The sequence below is a fragment of the Hemitrygon akajei genome, chromosome 17 (assembly GCF_048418815.1).
Source record: "Hemitrygon akajei chromosome 17, sHemAka1.3, whole genome shotgun sequence".
NCBI lineage: Eukaryota > Metazoa > Chordata > Chondrichthyes > Myliobatiformes > Dasyatidae > Hemitrygon > Hemitrygon akajei.
In genome coordinates, this window is record NC_133140.1 from 30312701 (window position 1) to 30332828 (window position 20128).

Below are 20128 nucleotides of genomic sequence, written 5' to 3' on the forward strand. Positions count from 1 at the left end.
AAGGTGAAAGGGTGATAACTCTTCACTCAGAGGGTGATGTGAGTGCGGAACAAGCTGCTAGTGGTAGTAGTGGCTGCGAGATCGCTTTCAAAATTTAAGAGAAGTTTGGATAAATACATGGATGGGAGGGGTAAGGAGGGTTGAGCTCTAGGTGCAGGCCAATGAGACTAGGCAGGATAATAGTCCAGCATGAACTAGATGGGTCAAATGGCCTGCTTTTGTGCTGTAGTGCTCTATGACTGACTAATAAGACTCTAACAAATAAAACATCCATCTGAAGCTTGTTTGTTTAAAGTTTCTTATGCATATGGTGCAACAAATGAATAGAATCGAGCTTTCAATTTACAGGTTAAATAGTTGAGCTCAGAAAAGTTAGCTATCCATCTGTATTACTGAGTGCTTTGATGTGGTTTCCCACAGAGAAATGTCGAAGGTGCAAATGGCCAAGTACCTAATGATAAGTTGCGGAGAAATGTCAGCTGGCACGATACAAGTAAGTTCTGTAATTGATTAACTCACTTACAATTTAACAATGCATTTTTTCCCTGCACATGATCTTCCTATGTGTATATTTGAACTCAAGATATTAATCATTGAAACATTTTCCTTAATTTTCTCATGGTGGGATTGGATGATCAACAATGCACCTTCACTAAATGGAACCAATAAACTAGTAGGTGACATTTGTAATTAAATATATCCCAAATATATAGTTCAGGGTCTGTAATAAGAACGTATGAGTCTATTTTAATGGACAAGGCTGCTTAACTCCAAACCATTTATTTTAGTATCTGACTTGAGAAAAGATTCATTGAAACAAACCCAGGTCTATCTCTCCAGAAGTAGAAACATTACTAAAGACTTGCAGGATCCTTGACCTACTTAAGTCAATTATTGCCTGAAGAATAATCCAACATCTGGAGAGAATTTGAACTCAGCATTAACATACCTGTTCTTGATCTCATTTCCTTCAAGAGTGACTGAAGGTAAACTTGAAATTTTAACATTGTATTTTAAGACCACAGGATTAAACTAATGTTTATTATACAGTACAATATTTATTACAGAATGAACTTTGGAATGAACAAGAATGAACTTCTTGTTTTCTCACAAGAAGCTGAAGCCTTTCAAGTCCAAAGCACTAATCGATGGGCACACAACATACCAAGATTTTGTTGTTACAATTGAGAATGCAAGAAGACTTGGTTTTGAATTTGCACACAATATATGTTGGAAAGTTGAATGCCTTCACTACTCCAAATCTTAAGAGTATAGACACCAGTTTCCAAATCTGAAACTCAGTTAAAGTTAAATTCCTTTCAAATGTACGTCAAGTATTTCACATCGTTTCAAATTCTGTATAAGTTCTGTAACAATTGTTCCTACCTCTGGCATTATAACTGAGTGAAGGTCTTGGCCAAATTCTTATTGATAAGTAACTATCATCCCATATTTTCTTTTGGATGAGAATACCTTTCAATATATTCTGTAGATAGCCAACATTTTCTTGTTATCCATGTAGGATATGAGAGGATGAGAATCATTTAGCCAAATGGCTCTTCAAGCCTGTTCTACCGTTCTATAAAATTATGGCTGTTATAGTCTTGACTAAAACAGTGCTTTCCTGCTGCCTCTCTTTGATTCCCTTGCAGATCATTTCGTCCATCAGTCTTCACCATGAATAAAATCAATGAATCCACCTTGACAGCCCACCGCAGTGGAAAATTCCAAAGTGTAATGAGCCTGTAAGAGAAGAGGTTCCTCATCACCATTTTAAATGGACAATTTGTTATTCTAGATGCCCTTATTAGGGGAAACTTCCTCTCAATATTCTTCCTCTCAACCCCCTCATGAATTTCAGTATGATCATTCCATATTTTTCTGAACTCCAGAACTAATCTGCTCAATCTTTCTTCAAATCTTAACACATTTGGCCAAGCTATCAATCTAGTGAACCTTTTCAGCACTACCTTCAATGCAAGTATAGCCTACCTTAAATATGGAGACCAGAATTGTACTGTGTTCCAAGAATGTCCTCACCAAATATTGTGCTGTGTTCCAGATATGTTCTTGCCGGTGCCTTGTAAAAATGCACTAAAGCTTAGCTGCTTTTATACTTTATACCCTTTACAATAGAAGTCAATATTCCATACGATTTTCTAATTTCTGTATGCTGACTTTTTGCGTTTCATGTATTTGGATCCCAATGTATCACAGCATTCTGTAGTTTCATATAATGATTTTTTTTTTCCTTTTTCATTCTTCCATGCTATGTGGATAACATTAAACCATATGTTCCCACGTTAAACTGCATCTTCCAACTTCTTGCCCACACACATAATCTTTCTCTATTCCTCTGAAAACCATTGTTCTCTCCTTTCAATTTGCTAACCCACCTATTTTACTACATCAACAACTATGGTAACAGTACATCAAGTCACTTTATTTAAATCATTAGTGTAGATCACTCACACAGAAATGTCATGAAATACTGTAAAATATATATGTGGTATATTAAAAGGATTTTATCAAAAATATGGTGTCAGATCAAAATGGAGATTTGGAAGTGGAGAAAAAAAATCATTCCAATCAGTTTAAGGTGTCTTTTCTATAACTAATAGAAGTTAATTTTGCTATTCTATTCAACCAGCACCTTGATGGCCAGACCTTTCCTCTACTTTGATTAACATTTATGAAATAGGTTTTTCTGTATTTAGTGTCATTATTTGAAAATGTGAAAAACTAATGCCCTCTACAAGCTTTGTTTTATTGAAGGAGGAGTTACAGAGCGTGCTTCACTTGCAATTAATGTACTATCCAACACCAAAATGACAATTGAACAAAGACTTTTTGCAATTCAGGTTTCCCCAAGGACCAAGATAAATTGCTGGTGTTAAGAAAGAGGCAGTGTTGGAAAACATTAGGATAGATAAGTCCCTGAGGCCAGATGAGATCTACCCTTGGTTACTACAAAAGGGAGGCAAGAGATTGCTGGAGCATTGACAATAACTTTGTGTCCTTACTGGCCAAGGGATAGTCTCAGAGGACTGGAGAATAGCAAACATCCTACTGATTTTTTTTTTGATTTTTTTATTAGTTTTTCAAAACATTTTACAAATTAAAAACCCCAAATCCCAATGAGGAGCATTAATACAGTGCAAAATTAAGCATACAATAATAATATGCTACAAAGGAAGAGAATTTAACAAAAAAGCACCTAAATTAAAGACAAGTAAGCTTAGTGTCCTCCCCAAGCCCCACAACACAAGAAAAAAAACAACTCCAGACCAACCGCAACTCAATATAGAGAGTATAAGTCAGAACAGTCAAACTCCCAGACTGTGAATACACTTAGCAACAGAGGATAATAATGCCTACTACCAGAAAAAAAGGGAGCTGAAAGCAAGGGACCGAAAAGAAGAAGAAAAAAAACAAAACCCCTAGTCAAGAGGAAGGTTATGAAAGTACTCGATAAAAGGTCCCCAGACCTTATGGAACTTTAGATCCGAATTAAGAACTGAATAATGAATTTTTTCAAGGTCCAAGCAGGCCATAATGTTGTTAAGCCATTGTGCATGAGTGGGCGGGGCAACATCTCTCCATCTAAGGAGGATCAAGCGTCTAGCCAGGAGAGAGGCAAAGGATAATATTCGGCATTTGGTCAGACCCAGACATAAATCTGTCTCGCCCCAAAAACCGAACAGAGCAATTAAGGGGTTTGGTTCTAGGTGCTGATTCAGAATACCCGATAATGTAGTGAAGACATCTTTCCAGAATTTCTCCAAGCTAGGACAGAGCCAGTACATATGGATGAGAGAGGCCACACCCCTCTTGCATTTATCACAGAGTGGACTAATGCCAGGGTAGAATGGAGATAGTTTAGATTTAGACATATGGGCTCTATGAACAATCTTAAACTGTAAAAGGCAATGGCGAGCACAAAGAGAAGTTGAGTTAACCGATTTGAGAACTGAGTCCCAGCTCTCCTCGGATAAGGAGATATTTAAATCCTGCTCCCAGGCCATTTTAATTTTATCCACAGGGGCCCGTCATAAGGCTGCTAGTTTATCTCGGATAATTGATATTAAACCTTTACCTAGTGGATTGATGGAAAGAAATAGGTCCATAGCATTTTTCGCAGGCATTTCAGGAAAGTTAGGAATTAAAGGAGCAATAAAGTGTCGGATTTGGAGATATCTGAAAAAGTGAGCGTTAGGCAGGTTGAACTTAACAGAGAGCTGCTGAAAAGAAGCGAAGCGATTATCAATGAAAAGATCTTCAAAATGTCTAATGCCCTTCCTATACCAAACATGGAATGCTGAATCGTATGTAGTAGGTAAAAAAAAGGTGATTATGTGCGACAGGGCTAGAAACGGAAAACCCCTGGAAACCATAGCATTTCCTAAACTGAGCCCATATACGCAAAGTGTGTCTAACAAGAGGATTAGCTATTGATCTGGGCAGACTACTAGGGAGTGCAGAGCCAAGAAGTGCAGATATAGATAATTCTTTAGTGGAGCTCAACTCCATTGCCACCCAGTTAGGGCACTCGGGTTGGCCGTGGAAGAAAGACCAGAAGGTAGCACAACGTATATTAGCTGCCCAATAATATAAGCGAAAGTTAGGTAAAGCCATGCCACCCTCTTTTTTAGATTTTTGGAGGTGGATTTTATTAATTCTAGAGCACTTATTCTGCCACAGATATGACAAAATAATAGAGTCTAAGGAATCAAAAAAAGATTTAGGAATAAAAATTGGGATAGATTGAAATAAGTATAAAAATTTGGGGAGAACATACATTTTAACAACATTAATACGACCTACCAAAGACATAGATAGAGGTGACCATTGTACCAGACTCTGTTTTATAGCATATGAAAGATTGACAAAGTTTTCACGAAAGAGATCTTTAAACTTCCTTGTGACTGTAATTCCAAGATAAGTAAATTGATTATGGACTACTTTAAAAGGGAGATCACGAAATATTAGTTCTTGTGCTTCTTTATTAATTGGGAAAAGTTCACTCTTATGTAAATTAAGTTTATAGCCAGAGATCTGGCTAAACTGGTCAAGAAGTGAAAACATTAGAGGTAAGGATGTAGACGGATTTGAGAGAAAGAGTAATAAGTCATCAGCATAGAGAGAAACTTTATGCTCAACACCCCCTCTCCAAATCCCGGTCAATTCAGGACAGTTTGCAAGCATCCTACTGATAAAGAAAAGTAATAGGGATAAAGATGGAAATGAAAGACCACTGAGTCATATGTTAGTGGTGGGCAAACTAATGGAGAAGATTCTTAGGGACAGGATATACAAGCATTTGGAGAATCATGGTCTCATCAAGGGTAATCAACATGGTTCTGTGTGGGACAGACATGCATTCTGAGCCTGATTGACTTTTTCAAGGAAATATCAAAGTAAATTGAAGTCAGCAGAGCATTGGATGTGGTACATATTGATTTTAGCAAGGCCTTTGATAAGGTTCATCCAGAAAGTCATGAAGCACAGGATACATGGAAACCTGACAGCATGAATTTGGAATTGGCTAGCCCGCAGAAGGCAGAGGGTGGTATTAGATGGCGCATGTTCTGCTTGGAGGTGATTGAGCTGCAGGAATCTGTTCTGGTACTCCTATAAAGGTACAAGCACAAAAAAAAAGAAAATCAGTTTTGACGGTGTATACTCTTTTTTTCATGCTTGTACCTTTATTGAAATATGTATTTGATATAACTTCTCCTCTGATTTGTATTTGTCTTTATATATTTTTAAAATCAAAAATAGATTTAAAATGAAAAAAATGTTCTGGTACTCCTGCTCTTTGTGGTTTTAATAAATGACTTGGATGATGAAGTAGAAGGGTGGGTTAGTAAATCTGTAGATGACAAAGAACAGTGGAATTATGGATAGTATAGAAGCTTGTTGTAGGTTACAACTGAGCATAGATTGCTGTGCTGGTCTGAGACGTGGCTAATAGAGCTCAGTACGGAAAAGCGCAATGGAAAGTTGAACTTAATGAGACAATACTAGGGTAATGACAGAATTTTTGGCAGTGTGAAGGAAAAGTGGGGTTTGGGGTCCACATCCTTAGATCCTTCAAAGTTGCTGTGCAAGTTGATAGGGTGCTTAAGAATGCATTTGGTCTGTTAGCCTTCATCAGTCGGGGGATTGAGTTCAGGAGCTGCGAGGTAATTTTGCACCTCTGTAGAAGTCAGGTTGGACTACACTTGGAGTATTGTATTCAGTTTTGGTCACCTCATCATTGGGAGGATGTGAAAGCTTAAGAGAGGGTGAAGATGATATTTACCAGGATGCTGCCTGAATTAGAGAACATGTCTTAGGAATGGCTGAGCAAGCTAGGGCTTTTCTCTTTAGAGAAAAAGAGGATGACCAGCGACTTGATAGAAGTGTATAAAATTATAGAAGAAATGGGTGGAAGGAAAATTCAGGATGGCAAGAGCTAATATAAGAAACTATAATTTTAAGGTGAGTGGAGAAAAGTATAGTGAAGATGTCAGAGGTGTTCTTTTGCCCAGAGAGTGGTAAGTGCCTGGGATGCACTTCCAGGGGAAGTGGTAGAGGCAGATACGATTAGGGACATATAAAAGATATATAGTCACATGGATAAAAGAAAGATGGGAGGTTACAGGCTATGTAGGAAGGAAGGGACAAGGTTTAAAGTTCAGCACAACATCCTAGGCTGAAGGGTCCATCTTGTTCTACATACTGTTCTATGTTCTATCCATAACAATTCCAGATCGTTTCTGTTATGAATATGGATTCCTTTTTCTATAAAGAATGTCCTAATAATCGTCAAAAGTAGCCTTTTCCAGTATTCAACCCATTTTAAAATTGATGTCATTGACTAGCTGACATCTCATTTTGATTTCGGATAGCAGTCAAAGCCCTGTTGTACACTATTATTGAAATCTTCATCTTTCAGCAAAAGCCATTGCCGTGACAGGTCTAAAAATACCGTATGCAACAGATCCACATTTTCTCATCCATAAAGAATGAGGTTTCTCCACATGTTGGAATTACAGTGACTGTTAGCAAGTTGTTGGCTGAACTTGTTAAAGGAGAAGCTTTAATGAATGATAATTATTTAAGCTTATAATTTAAGCATGTGTATCAGCCTTCTTCAAGAACAGTCATTATAAATATACCAGGCAAAAAAGAGGGCTCAGTTCTGTGATAAAAGATTGCAGATTCACATATAATGGTTATACAATGAGGGTGCAGTATTCAACCTAATTATTATTTGAAGCAATGGCTAGTAGCAAGCAAAACCTCAGAAGTTTTGAATGTTTTAGAAGGAATTCTTTTAAACTTTCCTAATCCATAGTGAAGTGTTCATGAAGGAGGAAATACTGGAACTTAATGGACACTGCCTGCTGCCCAGAATTATGTTCTGCCATCCCTTCTGTAGGTACTGGATGCCATTCCTTTGGCCTTTAGCACCTGTGAATTATGTAGCGATATCTCTGCTACCTAAAAATTGTGCAGCAAGATCTCATCTTTGAGCAGATGTCAACTAATATGTATCTGAGAAACTTCACTGAAACCCTCTGGACAACAAAAAGCCAAGGGTGAAGCACTTTTGTGTCAAATCTATGAAGGTGTGACAATCGTAGATGTTGTAATAATTTAAACTAATAATTACCAAAATAAAGCTCAACCAAACTCTTCATATAAAGCATTAACTTAACATAAAATATGTTCTGCCGAAGGGTCTCGGCCCGAAACATTGACTGTACTCTTTTTCATAGATGCTGCCTGGCCTGCTAAGATCCTTCAGCATTTTGTGTGTGTTGCTTGGTTTTCCAGCATTTGCAGATTTTCTCTTGTTTATAAAATGTGTAGTGGTGACTTGCACTATTCCACAGGTTTAGGATCCCCATCTAAGTGAATGGGATCTCTAATTCTCTCCCACGGTTTGGACTGGCGAGGTACTTCTCTTGTGCAATGCTGGAAAAGTGCAACAAGACTGGATCCCATTGCTGGACTCCATGTGGAGCCCTGTGATAGAGTATAGTGTCAACTTCAGTGTCAAATTCAGAAAATTTACCCAAATTCTATAATGCCAAAACTGCTAGTTACCTTCAGAATCACTGGCAGCAATCGATAAAATTCTGCTCTTAATACTGTGATTTTTCCAGATTCCACCTCCCTCCTCAGGCACTGGAGAAGATGAGGGTGCAGCTTCAGTATCCCTTGAAGCTCACTTTAATTGATCATCTTTAAGTAAATGCATTTGCAGCTAGTTCACATAATAGAATATTATTGATGAGTCTGACGCTTATTTGATAGCAGTTTTATACACCTTCCAACATGTCAGTCAGGATATAAAGTTTGATGATTTGATTCCTCCATGACCCATAGTTCTTGATCAGTGCTTGCATTCTACTACACTCCTAACATTGGACAGCTAAACACCAAATTTCCATCTTCCTGGTAATACAATCACCCACATGACATACAACAGCAGAATTATCACTGATGTGATATGTAATTGAAGCAGTTAAGGGGCACTAATTATTCTTTTTTTCCATGGTAAAAATGAGTGACTAAATTATGATTTTTCTCCTGGTGTACAGAACACTGGAGCATTTAATGTTTCCTTTCTATTGACCCTAGTTCCAGTTTTTGTAGAAGTTGACTCTGAAGATGAGGAAAAGGATGACCCTGTGAAGATAAATGAGCAGGAGGATGACGAGGGCATCACCTTCATGGCATGTACAGGGGATGCGAATTTACCAGAAAGAAAAATCTCAGGTACAAAATGGACTTGAAAACCAAATTAGATACATGCTCTGATATTTACAAGGAACATCAAAGGGAGAATAGAAATGGATGAATAATCCACCAAGGTCAGGTGTGAAGGACCTGCAGAATCATTTTTACTTTGTTTCTCTCCACTTGGCAACCAGAATGACACCCGCTGGGGAGATTAGTGCAGATGATTACTGTCAACATGGGAATCGAGGCAGTGAAAAGTGGGATTGATGTTTGGGGCTGCTGAGAGGTAAGAGTGAGGTCTGAAAAAGCTCATCTGGCTCATGGGAGGTGCTGATAAGAATGCGTCTTTTGTGAAATTGACATTACCCATAAACCTTTCCCAGCCAGATTTCTCAAGTACTGGAGGACTCATGCAGCGGCAATGCCAAGTTTCCAATTGGACTGCGTGAGAGCACAGTTTAAACCCACTTTTCAATAACAAGACACTCAGACAATACATTATCTACTACCAAGCAAATGTAACAGACACATCCACAAACAGTTAGAGGCAAAATTATCCATTTATCCAATCGTTGTAGGCCTTTAATAAGGACATGTTACTATGTAAATTTCTGATCGTGATGATGAGTTCAAACTGTCATGAAGCAGGATTACATGAGGAAATCTGCAGATGCTGGAAATTCAAGCAACACACACAAAATGCTGGTGGAACACAGCAGGCCAGACAGCATCTATAGGAAGAAGCACTGTCGACGTTTCGGGCCGAGACGTCAACAGCGCTTCTCCCTATAGATGCTGCCTGGCCTGCTGTGTTCCACCAGCATTTTGTTTATGAAGCTGGATTATATAATTTATCTGTTCTGAAATACTATTCTCCACTAAAATAAAAAAAATGTAGGAGTGAAATTAAAAGGGAAATTGGTAAAATGAAGAGAAATCATCAGAAACTGCAACAGATAAAATCAAAGAAACTTAGTGGATATTTTACAGATATATTAGGAAGAGCACTAAGCAAAGAGGGCTTCTGAAGAACTAAAAGGGTAGACTTCATGAATTGAATTGACTTTATTTCTTATATCCTTCATATACATGAGTAAAAATGTTTACATTACATCTCTATTTAAATGTGCAATGTGCAATCATAGTAATTTATAGTAAATAGAACAATCAATGTAACATAGAAATACACTCAAATCAGTGTGAGTTAATCAGTCTGATGGCCTGGTCAGAGAAGCTGTCCCAGAGCCTGTTGGCCCTGGCTTTTATGCTGCGATACCGTTTCCCAGATGGTTGCAGCTGGAATAGATTGTGGTTGGGATGATTCAGGGTTCACAATGATCCTTTCGACCCTTTTCGCACACCTTTTTTTTAAATGTCCTGAATCATGGGAAGTTCACAACTACAGATGCATTGGGTTGTCCGCACCACTCTCTGCAGAATCCTGTGATTAAAGGAGGTACAGTTCCCATACCTGGCAGTGATGCAGTCAGTCAGGATGCTCTCAATTGTGCCCCTGTAGAAAGTTCTTAGGATTTGGGGGCCCATACCAAACTTCCTCAACCGTCTGAGGTGAAAGAGGCACTGTTGGGCCTTTTTCACCACACAGCTGGTGTGTACAGACCACGTGAGGTCCTCGGTGATGTGGATGCTGAGGAGCTTATAACTGTTTACCCTCTCAACCCCAGATCCACTGATTTCAATAGGGGTTAACCTGTCTCCATTCCTCCTGTAATCCACAACCAGCTTGAGGGAGAGGTTGTTTTCTTGACACCACTGTGTCAGAGAGGTGACTTCTTCCTTGTAAGCCACCTTGTTATTGTTTGAAATTAGGCCAATCAATGTAATGTCCTTGGCAAATTTAATTAGCAGATTAGAGCTCATGTGGAACAAAAGGAAAGAAACAAGAGTTGTAAAATTCTTGATACTTTGTGAATGCTTTTTTAAGGAGAATGATGCAGGAGGAAGAGTGTGAAGCATAGCAACACAGCAAGTGTTAAAAGAGCAGCATCTTTAAAAAGAAAAAAAATCTCCAGGCCTGGATAATATTAATCAGGATGTCAAAACTAATAAAGGATAAAATTGCCAAATTGAATCTCTGTCAGATTCAAACACCTTTGTAAAAGAGTAGACCACTGCTAATGTTGTATTATTAGAAAGGAAATGAGAAATGGATAAAAAGAGTAATCCAGGTCAGGTTGTTTAACTACAGCCCCTTAAATCAATTGGAATCAATTCCAGGGAACATTATAGTCCTTAATTTAGGAAGGCACAGTCTAATCAAAGATAAACTACATGGATTTGTGGAGTTTCAAAAAGGCAAGAGTAAATGTATTCAACTCCAGGATATGAAAGGAGGCACAGATCCTTAAAGAGAGCAAAATAGATAAATAAAGTCATTAAAAAGACACAAATGGGATATTATTAACAAAAGCTTTCAAATTTAGGAGCAGGGAAGTTAGGATGGGATAGAGTGCAATACTAGTTAAGTCACCACTTGTGCATTGATTGCAATGTTAGTTAAAACTAAATACAGTGCTGTAGTCAGATTTTCAAAATGGTAATGACAGCAACAAATAATCACCTGAAAAAAAGCTCCTGGTTCACCATTTGCTTCAGTGTGTGCAAACATGTCTGAAACATCGACCACGAGGTGCAATCAAAGCATTACCAATTCTGAACTTTAACTTTGCTTATGATTACCTTTGGGAACAGACACTAAACAGTAATCGACTGTTGGGTTGATCTGGTGTTGTGGCCGCAGAACTGGACTCTGCATTTCTATTGCCTCACCACTGTATACTTGCATTTTTCTCTGCAGATCATAAGGACAAGTTCTTGGTGTTAGTCTGACTGTGTGATAGATTGGCTAGCCAGCTGGCACACTTGCCAATAGAGAGTGGGCAAGTCCTGATGTGATCCCCATAGTCCATGTCGATATTCAGAAGCAGGAAGAACCAAGTCTAACCGTCCCCTCCCACAAACCCCCAACCCCTTTCTGAAACAATTTAAAGAGATCATTGATTTGTTGGTGACACACACAAAATGCTGGGGGAGCTCGGTAGGTCAGGCATCATCCATGGAAAGGTATAAAGAGTCACTGTTTCAGGGAAAGAACCATCATCAGGACTCATCATTGAGTTGTAAGTGATTAATTAAAGGAATAGCTGTTTGGAGAGAAGTGTCAGAAGTAGGGAAAGTTACAAAAGTTTTTGGAGATAGTGGTGACAGAGTTTTGGACTTTCATTAACTACTGCACCTTTGTCCTGCCTGAGAACATTGGCCATTTCTCTGAGCTTTAATATTCTTTATTGTTTGCAAGCTTTATTCTTATTTTTGGATGTTGAATGTTTGACGGTGTTTGTGGTGTGGGGTTTTTCTTGGTTTCTCTGTCTTCTGGAAGATGAATCTCGAGGTTGTATATGGTGTACAACCAATCAGTTTCCCTTCACCACTACCCTCTTCCTTCTGGCAGAATTAGTCCTCACCCTCAACAATTTTCCCTTCGGCTCCTCCCACTTTTGAGGTGTAGCCATGGGTACCCACATGAGCCCCAGTTATGCCTGCCATTATGTTGGCTATGTAGAAAAGTCCATGTTCCAAGCCTTTCCCGGTAATGCTCCTCAGCTCTTCCTCCGTTACATTGACTGCATTGGTGCTGCTTTCTGTCGTCCAGCATCTTTCATGAACCTACTGATTCCAACACTTGTCTTGACTATACCTCTTTCCACTCTGTCTCCTGTAAAAATGCTATTCCTTTTTCTCAGTTCCTTTGTCTCTGCCACATTTGTTCCCAGGATGTGGCTTTCCAGGGTATCAGAGATGTCTTCCTCCTTCCATGCTCAGGGTTTCTCTTGCCCCACCATAGATGCTGCCCTCACCTACATCTCTTTCATTTCCTTAACATCTACAATCACCCCATCTTCCTACTGCCTTAACTGTGATAGAGTTCCTCCCGTGCTTACCCTACCTTCCCATGAGCCTCCGCACCCAATACATCATTCTCCGTAACTTCTGCCATCTCCAAAGAAATCAAAAACACATCTTCCCCTCTCTCCACTTTCCACAGGGATCATCCCTCCATGATTCCCTTGTCCATTTGTCCCTCCCTACTAATCGCCTTCCTAGCACTTATCTCTGCAAGCAGACAAAATGCTACACCTATCCATTCACCTCCTCCCTGAAGTCCATTCACAGCCCCAAACAATCCTTCCAGGGTAGACGACACTTTACCTGTGAATCTGCTGCGGTCATCCATTGTGTCCAGTGCTCCTGAAGCAGCCTCATCTACATTGGTGAGTCCTGTCTCAAATTGGGGGATGACTTAATGAAACACCTCTGCTCCAACTGTGTAATGTGGAACTTTTTGGTGGCAAAATATTTTAATTCCAATTCCCATCCTTATTACAAAACGTTGCTCCATGGCCTCCTCTTGTTCCAAGCTGAGGCCATCCTCAGGGTGAAGGAGCAACACTTTAAGTCCATCTGGATAGCCAGATGTGACATTCCAATGTGATGGCTAGAATATTGACTACTCCTTCTGGTTAAAAGAAATCCTTCCCCCTCCCTCCTCCTTCTATTCTCCACTCTGGCCTCTTACCTCTTCTCTGCTCTCTATCACCTCCCCCTTGGTCCCCAGCTCCTTCCCTTTCTTCTATGGTCCACTCTCCTCTCCTATCAGATTATTTCCTCTCCAGTTCTTTACCTTTCCTAACCAACTGTCTTCACCTTCTAGCTATCCCCCTTCCCTCCCCCTACCTTTTTATTCTGGCATCTTCCCTCCTCCTTTCCAGTCCTGAAGAAGTCTCTCAGCCTGAAACATCGACTGTTTATTCATTTCCATGAATACTGCCTGACCTGTTGAGTTCCTCCAGCATTTTGTGGTGTTGATATAGTCTACATACTTTGATAGTAATGTACTTTGATCAAAGAAAAAAGACAGAACACCAGGAGAGGGGAATCTACTGGGAGAATGAAGAGCAAAAGGTTTTATTATCAACAACAGTTGTCCGATTGCATGTCGGTGATGAATAATGCCTGTGAACACTTCACTGAAGTAATGAGTTACTGACCAGGACCTGCAATAATGGTCCCACATAACAACTGTATAAAAAGACTATCCTGCCTGTCACTATTATGATGTTGGGCCACCATTTTTTTTACTCTGGGCTCTTTCCAGATTAGGGATAGACATTATGGATGTGGTGAAGACTGTCTGCTTGAGATTGGTGGGGGATACATATTCAAAAATAGGGAAATCTCCTGTGTTGCTGCCTATCCTTACCGATTGCAGTCAGGAAGTCATGGATGCAGTTTCAAAGTGAAGAGTTGTGTCCTAGGTCTAGGAGTTTGGAGATGAGTTTGCTAAGAATTATGGTATTGAAAGTAGAGCTGTAGTTAATAAAAATAATCTAACATAGGTATATAAGTGTCCAGATACTCCAAAGATAAGTATAGAGCCAGGGAGATGGCATCTGCCATGGACTTGTTTCAGCATGAGGCAGTAGGTCAAGGTTCTCTGGGTGCTCGGAGTTGGAGCCAAGACCAACCTCTGAATGCACTCCATGATTATTGATGTAAGTGTCTATGTGCAGTAATCATTCAGGCACATTACGTTATTTTTCTTAGGTTCCAAAATGATAGTAATCTTTAAGGCAGGTGGGAACCTCAGACTGAAAAAGGGAGAGGTCTGCAGATATCCCCACCAAGTGAGCTGCACAGTATTGGAAGACATGGCCAGGGACATAATTCTGCCTCTATGCTTTCCACACGTTCACTCGGCAGAAGATTGATTTGATGTCTGCAAAGGTGACTGTGGTAACAGGTAGAGTGAATGCTGTTGAAGTGGGTGGTGATGGTTCATTCCGCACCCCCTTTCTGTTCAGAACATCTGTAGACTGTGTTGAATTTGTCAGGAAGAGATGCAGTTTTCTCAATGCTGGCTAACTTTGTTTTGTAGCCTGTTATAGCATACAATTCCTGCCACAACTGGCCTCTATTTTGGATAGCTTTACAAAGATCATTTCTGTGGGCTTCCTTGGGGTGCAGTTGATGGCATCCATGTCAACCTGAGAGCTCCATGTGGGATTCCAGAGTGTACTCCACCCTCCACTAGTTTCAGCCTTTCAATACCCAGTCAGTGAGTGCTTAGACCATGTGTGACCTTGTGGTCAGTCTGGGGAGATCTCACAACATTTTCATCATGCCGTAGTCTTCCTGCCACCAGTCCAGACCAGAGTGTGCCTACATGGTGACAAGGGTGCTCCTTTGTCCAAGTAGCTATGGGGTATTTAAATTCTAGTAATAATTAACAATCAAAGTTTTTTTTAAAGCAGCTCTCAATAACAGTAGCAATGAAACTATGGAAATATTATAAAATCCCATAGAGAGAATGAATTGTGCATTTTGGACTATATGTGACTCCAGACCCATTCATGGGCAATTAAGAAAAGGCAGTAAATGCTAGCACTTTCAGTGATGCGTACCTCCTGTGAACAAATAAACACATGAAAAACGCTATACAATGAAACTGCACTGAAGGAGGCAGCTACACAGACACACACTTCTCCATCAAAGTATATTTATTATCAAAATATATGTATGTCACCATTTACTACCTTGAGATTAATTTTCTTGCAGGCATTTACAGAACAAATAAATACAATAGATAAAGACTGACAAACAACCAATGTGCAGAAGAATAATTAAATAATACTGAGAACGCTGGTTGTAAAGTCCTTGAAAGTGAGTCTGTAGTTCAGAGTGGAGATGAGTGAAACTATCCAACCTGTATCAGGAGCCTGATGGATCTGGGTTAATGGCTGTCACTGAACAAGGTGGTTGAGTGACCTAAGACTTCTGTACCTTCTCCCCGATCGTAGCAGTGACAAGAGAGCATGTGCTCCGTAAACAATGTGTTGTCATTCTCAACACAGATACTGGGTGATGGTTGGGTCTGCAAGTATAGAAATGGAGCCAGCCACTACTTGCATTCCATTTTGAAGGTTTCCAGGCACACCGTGAAGCCACGTGCATGGGTTTACTTGGCACCTGCACAGTCCTTAGCACTTTGCATAGGCCTGGCAGTCATTGTTCACTGAAAACCCAAGGACGTCAGTTGTGGGAAACCCACAGCAAAATCAGAAACTACACAACATTTGTAGAGAAAGGATGGATACTTCTCATGTGTCCTTTGGTGTAGCTGCATCGTCATTTCTGCATAGCATTTTTGTACATTTATGCTTTCACAGGAGGTGGTCATTGATATCCAAATTGGCCATAAGAATATAGAACATTACAGCACAGTACAGACCACCTGCCCCACAATGTTGTCATCTTTTTAACCTACTCTAAAATCAATCTAACGCTTTCCCTACATAACCCACCTTTTTGTAAGAGTTTCTTAAATGCCTCTCATGTATCTGCCTCTACTAACATCCCTGGCAGGGCATTCCACACACCCACCAATCTCCGTGTAAATAATTTGCCTCTGATATCCCCTCCCCTCAATCCCCATACTTTCCTCCAATCACCTTACAATTATATCCCCTTATATTAACCATTTCTGCTCTGGGGAAAAGTCTCTGGCTATCCACCCTATGTTGCTTCTTGTACACCTCCATCAAGTCACCTCTCATCCTCCTAAGCTCTAAAGAGAAATTCCTGAGCTCACTCAACCCATTTTCATTAGATATGCCCTCTAGTCCAGGCAGCAAGGGTAAATCTCCTCTGTACCCTCGACTGTGTTTCAAGGACTGCGACCCTTCGTGGGTGTAGTACACTACATGCTTTGAGTCCTCAAGGGGGATGTAAATCATGTTTCAAGCTCAGCAGTCCAGAATTGTAGATATTAGTCCAGTCACTTACCCACTGCCACTCCCTGCAACAGACACTCCAGGGCCAGCAAAGCTGTCTTGCCTGACGAAGAAAGGAGAAGGAATTAAGAAGGAGCATTGTGTTTGAATATTTCATCATCCCCAACATCTCTGCTGCTGCTGTCCAAAGACAGTGCCTGACATTCCAGCAATGAATGGCACTCTGATAATTGCTAGCTCACTCATCTCTGGGCAATGCCTTATCTAGTCTGTTGTAACTGAATAACTGGCAAAGTATAAAATCTGCGAGATGTGAAAATGGAATTTGGAGTAAAGGTAAGCATGTGAAATTGGCAAGGGGGCAGGGGCCAGAAGAAGGCATCGAAATGTTAGGTCACAGCCTTGATGGACAGAAACTGTTGGTTCAAATTGTGGTACAATTTTTTGAGAAATGGGAATTGGTGATGATTACACAATCCATGACCACACTTGTGAATGCTAATACATACATGTGTTTGGATCCTTCCGCTTGACATTGGTCCCACTGTTATTCCTTCCTCCCATCTCGTAGGGAGGTTCCAAATCTGTGTGGGAATAGAATTTCTATCCTTGCCCTTACTAAGGCCTTCCGAAGAGCGTCTGAAGGTCAGGCTGCCCTGTCTCACTTGTGATCTGCCGTGGCTTCCAAAAAGTTCTCAGACTTTTTGAATGACTTGCCACCATTTGGTACAGCCACATGGTGGTTCTCTTTAACAAGATCATAGCTTTCATCCACTCCTTCTGGCTTCATGTGCTGCTCGTCACCTATGAGATTTGACCTCTTAGATATGTGCTGAAGGGATAAATAATCCAGTTAAACCTAACAAAACCTTAAGATTGGAGCATACATTTTGTGTGAGTCTAATGCCATGACAAAAGGAGACAGTTTATTCATGCTTCCCTATTCCAGCATACTCATTCTCACTTTCCAATTTAGCTCCTTTGCAGTTTTATACCACAGCCATCAATTAATGTTGCTTTTTTTTGTTTTAAGTCAAATAATAGGCCTCACATTTTATTTATTAATGTTAAGTTCTTTTTAGGATAACTCACGTCTTGTTTTAGTCACTAGTCAAATCACTGATGGCACAGAATCGGAGATTTGCAAGAAGGATCCACCTTGGAAATTTCAAAACGATGAACCCATCCTTTCACAGAGTGCTCAGCTAGTGCGGCCTGGATACATTCATCTCCACGAGCTCAAAATTAATTCAGCAGACCCACAAATGGCCTCTGAAGCAAAAGAACAACACAGCAATTAACAGTAAATAATGCAGTTATCGATTACTTTCTGCTGCTGGTCCTCCTTTCTTTTCCTCAATCTGGAATACTTGCCTTTTTTTTTCAACTCTGAGACAAACTTCAATAGTCAATATCAAAAGTAGAGCGTGTTTGCATATTTTTTTTTCTGTTTAAGCAGGCTATTAAAGGCAGATGCAATTTAATTCCCAGAGGCATTGAATCTGATGTTATGTATACAGATTGCTCAAATATTCTGCTAATTGCAAATGAAAGCCTTCACTCGTGGTTTGTAAACAGGTCCAGTGAGATAGTATGCATTCACCTTTTCATTGTGCTGTATTGAAAATATTTTAAACATGCAAGTTTTCTTAATATTCAAGCCCAAGTTACATTGCCAGTTGGTGTGAGACCTTTTGCAAAAGGAATTCCCGGACCCCTTGTTCAAATTAAACATTGTTCCAAAATAGTTAAGGCTCAAAACAAAACTGTAATTTAAAAGTTCAGAGTTGATCCTATGGAAATGTGGGCAGGGGTGGGGGGAAGAAGAATGGAATTTGCAGTATAAATTGAGGTGAGGAGGGTGGGAAAGTGGCAGCATGACTGACAGGAAAAGAGAAAGGTGAATGATGTGAACTGAGGGATGATGAGAGCCAGTGTGAGCTGAGTAACGAAATGTGATCGTGTGAAGAGAGATGAAGCAACAGAGTGCAAAATGAGAGGTGAAAGGTGAGAGGAACCAGAGCGAACTAAGTATTAAAGAGTACTAGTTTACGGAGGCTTAGGAATAAGGCATGTGGAAATCACATAAAAGGGGAAAATACTATCTTTATCCTACTGCATGAACTGAATATGGTCCTTTAAGAAAATGTAATAATGAGATTCAATAACTACTTGCAATGCATACCCTTAATAGCAGGTAATTTCTCTAGAAGAATATTAGAAAAAAAATCTGAAAAATTTTAAAATGTTAATAAATAAATAAAGGAATATTGGAGAACCTGTAGTTCAGATTGTGACATGTTTACAGATGAGTGCATTATTTCCATGTCATGAGTTTATACCCATGTTGGTTGTATCAGGATTTTTTTTTTTGGAAGCTGTTGGTGATCAGCTTCTGTGTTTGTGCCGGGGCACGTGCTGGGTCACAGCAACAGCTCAAACGACCCTGATGGTTCATCTTAGTATTTCAGTCTGTAGTCAGTGTGGGAGCTTGTGCTTTTCAATCAGGAAATCTATTTGTAGTGCGCTGTCCAGTATATAAATGAAATGGGCCGGCTTAAGCAGTAAAAAGATTTTACAAAAATGTAACTGGTGTGGTGAGTTATGAGACATGATTCCCAGAGGAATTTGGAATGGTGAAAGCAGTGTGGAATGAGCAGTTCTTAACAGCAAAGAGTGACTATTCATTAACTACTTGAAGTGATGGTCCGATTGCAGATGAATAAGCACCCTGATTATGAATAATCGTATACATTATTAATCCATTCATTGTGTTTAAGGTAACTCAGAGTGGTCCATGGTTAATGTATAAATATAATTCTTTACAGGGATCAGCTTGCTGGTTCTATGAATGCAGCATTTAGAAAAATTGATTGCAGTTTTTAATTTACTCCTTTTTACTCCTAATTTGGACAAAATGAATGTTGAAGGTGTGTTTCCCTTACCTTAATATCTTCCATGTCAGAGAGCAGAATGGTGTGTAGAGCCTAGGAGAAGGCAGATGACTGAACGTTCCATTTAAGAAAGTGGCATCTTGGAATAGGCAGAATTAAACCCTCACATTTCTGCTCAATTCTTTTGTACTGCGAGTTGCAGAAAGGGCAAATGGATAGCAGGCAGCAGGGCACCTGGTTGCTGAATAATGGGATACATGGCTTTAACTTATCAAACAATGAGAAAGAAATAGAGGATTGGTAGAAAAGGAAATGGGATGAACTATTGTGGAGAACAATTAATAAAAGCAAGAGGATGGAAAAATGTTTTTTTAAAAATCTGAAAAAACACAAGCAATGACTACATGCAGAGAAAGGTCGATAGTTCCACTGTCACTTTCAAGGTGGAGTATGCATTGCAGGAACATTAATCTCAATATTAAGAGTCTGTGGGCAGTTAAATATTAATCCCAATTTCAGCATATATTTTATTGGGATGTTAATGTGTGAGCACAGCATTAACTCATAAGAAGGTGGAGGGTAACCTATTGGTTAACTCACCAGGGTGAATAGTCAAATTTCTGGTGGTATGTAACAATGAGATAAATTTCACCCACAGAAATCAATGGATGATTTAGTCATTAAGAA

The 20128-nt window shown here is 39.7% G+C and overlaps 1 protein-coding gene across 3 annotated transcripts in view; it reads left to right on the top strand.

Moving 5' to 3' along the window:
- slc9a5 (solute carrier family 9 member A5) overlaps positions 1 to 20128 on the top strand; it is a 231314-nt gene that overhangs the window by 200556 nt on the left and 10630 nt on the right. The window contains exons 14-16 of one of the 3 annotated variants that reach the window (XM_073069868.1): positions 421 to 493; positions 8635 to 8772; positions 17652 to 17850. In XM_073069868.1, the coding sequence (XP_072925969.1) occupies positions 421 to 493; positions 8635 to 8772; positions 17652 to 17848 (408 nt within the window). In that variant the 3' untranslated portion in view covers positions 17849 to 17850. The remainder of the gene's footprint in view (positions 1 to 420; positions 494 to 8634; positions 8773 to 17651; positions 17851 to 20128) is intronic. The other 2 variants (XM_073069866.1, XM_073069867.1) reach the window with 2 other exon arrangements.